This window comes from Bombus impatiens, unplaced genomic scaffold (genome assembly GCF_000188095.3).
Source record: "Bombus impatiens unplaced genomic scaffold, BIMP_2.2 scf_0377, whole genome shotgun sequence".
Taxonomy (NCBI): domain Eukaryota; kingdom Metazoa; phylum Arthropoda; class Insecta; order Hymenoptera; family Apidae; genus Bombus; species Bombus impatiens.
This window is the reverse complement of record NT_176796.1, coordinates 1,359,050-1,362,265: the sequence shown is the minus strand read 5'-3', so window position 1 is coordinate 1,362,265 and position 3,216 is coordinate 1,359,050. Positions and strand designations below refer to the sequence as shown.

General features: G+C 35.8%; 1 protein-coding gene across 1 annotated transcript; it reads right to left on the bottom strand.

Annotated features, from left to right (window-relative positions):
• Nucleotides 1-2,656: 2,656 nt before the first annotated feature.
• On the bottom strand, nucleotides 2,657-3,155 carry LOC100744419 (histone H2A-like). Its single transcript, XM_003489804.4, has one exon. It carries the CDS (start codon nucleotides 3,075-3,077, stop codon nucleotides 2,703-2,705), a length of 375 nt encoding a protein of 124 aa, XP_003489852.1. The 5' UTR covers nucleotides 3,078-3,155; the 3' UTR covers nucleotides 2,657-2,702.
• Between the last annotated feature and the right edge of the window lie 61 nt (nucleotides 3,156-3,216).

The following is a 3,216-nucleotide window of genomic DNA, read 5'->3' as shown; positions in this document are numbered from 1 at the left end:
AATTATGCACTTACTTATAATACTTATAAATTATACCTATCTATAATAAGTATTAACTTATTGTAAATAAACAGCCATGTCACTGCGCCACGCCAGAAAAATTACTGAAAATTCTCAACGCGAGAATTGATTGTAATTTCAACAAATAAATAAAAAAAAAAAATAAAAAATAAAAAAAACAGTTAGGTTTAATTTTCAACGAATTTTTTGCAGGCTTGCTCTATTAACAATTGCAGAAAACAAAGTTATATCTCGCTTCGCACAACTTTAACTACCGTTCCTTCTTAAGATTCTATAAATATCTCCTAATTGGAATACTTCTCGTGCATAGTTTATTATTGACTGATTTTACGATTTTCTGTTCCTAAGCTTCACTTTCAGATGATATACTGTATCTCAAGCTGTTTTCTTTACCTTTCTCGACGTAATTTACAATTTCTAGAAACGCCAAAGACATGCTTTAAAATATACAGTATGAAATAGAGAATGTACCCAACATATAGGTAACGATGTAGTAAACTAGATTATCGAATGATAGCACGAACGGTTCTTGAACTGAAGATGCTTTAGAATCGTATTTTTTAAATACGAACGTAATAAGAAAAGTGAAATCTTTTAAAGTATTATAAGGAGACAGGAAAAGGTTTACAGTGTCCCTTAGAATGCTGAATACTCGCGGCCTATGCGGTCCAGTGTCACGTAAGTTGGTACTTGGGTGGTAGTAAGAAGGCTGAGTCGTAACCCAACTACTAATTTTCCTTTATAAAACTTTATTATAAATGTTAACACTTACAAAATAACACCGAACCGGAGAATAGGGGTTGTATGAGTACAGCAACTAGAAGAGGAACAAGAACTGCCCGAGCTGGGTGAAGTCTCGGTTTATATACGTTTTGGTTTTAGGATGTTGAGGAGCTAGGTGTAGGTTATGGTGTGGAGAAGTATCCGAAGGTCGGGGGTCGATGTGTTATCTATGATGTGGACTAAGGTGTGTCATAGCTTCTGTGTAGCCGATGATGCGTCGGAGGCCAGGAGTCGAAGCCTTTATCTATGATGTAGACTAAGGTGTGCCATAGCCTTCTGTGTAGGCTATGACGATAAGGTGGTGATGTGTCCAAAGGAGTCCAAAGCTCGGGGTCGCTATCTCATGGTTGAGATGAGACTGATGTTACACCAGCCCTGACGATCGCTGTGGACGGAATACTTTTTCGCTAGACTGAACCCTGTTGATTGACTATTCAAAGCGCAAATCGTAATAAGTTATAGTAATTCTTTTGCACGAGATTAAATGATTCAAGAGCTTTATTTTTTAGTATTAATTATTTATTATAAACATTGAAATTTGCAATAAACTAGAATTTGGGTAATAAACTAGAAAACAATAAACTAGAAAACTAAATTTAGTAAATATAACACAAGTTTCAGTTGTGTGTGAAAAATTTCAGAACAGTTATCGATACAAACAATTACGAAACAATTATCCGACATCGCATTTTCTGCATTCGTATCGCGTGTCGCTCCTTCTCTTATTTTTCACACAAACAACACATTTTCTTCTTGATAATTGTGTTGTGCCGACACGATTAGGGCATTTTAATGGAAAATGCCTATCAATTAGACGAAATGGTAAATCCTCAGACGTTCTCTTTCCTCCTCCTACCATGCTTCTACCTTGGAAATATTTTCGTAAAATGTCTCTTATCAACGATAAATGAAATTCACTAAATTTTTGTTTCGAAGCAGTAGATTTTTGATATAAAATATATGCATTACGTATAAGGAATGCATTTATATTTATCTCACACAAACGTAATAGTATTACTTCTACATAGGTGTTCAGAAAAATTGGCAAACGCATATGTGCGTCCTTAGTGCATGCCAGGCACTTACAGAAAACGCATATATGTGTCCTTAGCCCTTTCGCTAATAGCTTTCGCCAGACGCATATAAGCATCCATAGCACTCTAAGGGTTAAATTTCCTGTAATTGATTTCCTGTAATTGTACTATTAGTCTTAGAAAAATAAAATGGTATGATTTGCGACTTCAGCCTTAAGGGTACATTAGATTTAACTAGAATCAAACATACTATAAACTCTTATAATCCAAGTTACAGTATCACGTCAAAAGAATTTACTTATGATTCTCAATGAGAATTGATTGTAAATAGTCTACCAAAAAAAAAGAAAAATAAAAAAAAGTTAAGGGTATTATAAAGTATGCCATTCAGTTTCTTGAAAATGTTCTTAGACAAAAAAATTGTTTGTAATTTGTGACTCATTTTTATATGTAGAATAACCTCTTATTGATTGTTTAGCTATATCCGATCGATAGTTAGCCAAGTTCAACTACATATGACAAGCTTTCAAAGTTGACTTCTTCGTGAACGAATTGTCATATGAAAAAATATTTCTTTTTATATCATTTTATAATGGATCACCTCGTGCCCGCTTGAACATAATTTTCGAACACATTTTACATAACAAGAGAATTTCTTCAGCTGTTTCACTCACAATATGTGTAGCAAAATTTATGGTAAAAAGTTTCTTCTAAATTATGTACTTTTACTGATTGCTTCATGGTAAGATGAAAAAAATATTAAACATTAGACGCATTCTATTGAATTATGAACACAAAAGAATTCCTTCGTAATGAAATATTTTGTGGCCCTAAAAAGGACCATTTATAATGACGTGTATATCATTAAGCCTTCTTTTCAGTCTTCTTAGGCAACAGGACTGCTTGGATATTCGGTAAGACACCACCTTGAGCGATGGTAACACCAGAAAGCAATTTATTCAATTCTTCATCATTACGGATGGCGAGCTGAAGATGCCGTGGAATAATTCTCGTCTTCTTGTTATCACGAGCGGCATTTCCCGCCAATTCTAGTACTTCAGCCGCCAAGTATTCCATAACGGCCGCCAAGTATACAGGTGCCCCAGCACCGACGCGCTCGGCGTAATTTCCTTTACGAAGAAGCCTATGAATACGACCAACAGGGAATTGCAGGCCAGCTCTGTTCGAACGAGACTTTGCCTTTCCCTTGGCTTTTCCACCTTTGCCGCGGCCAGACATGTTTTACGTTGAACTTGGGGTAAGTATCACAAATGCACTCCAACAGATGTGAGAGAGAAATATTCCGTTTTCTTTACAGCTCTGCCTTTATTAGGCCGACCGTTATGAACTCAAGCGGACCAATGGCGTGCGAGCTCGC

Coding starts and splice junctions, on each gene's coding strand:
- LOC100744419 (XM_003489804.4), bottom strand. CDS start 3,077: ATGTCTGGCCGCGGCAAAGGTGGAAAAGCCAAGGGAAAGGCAAAGTCT.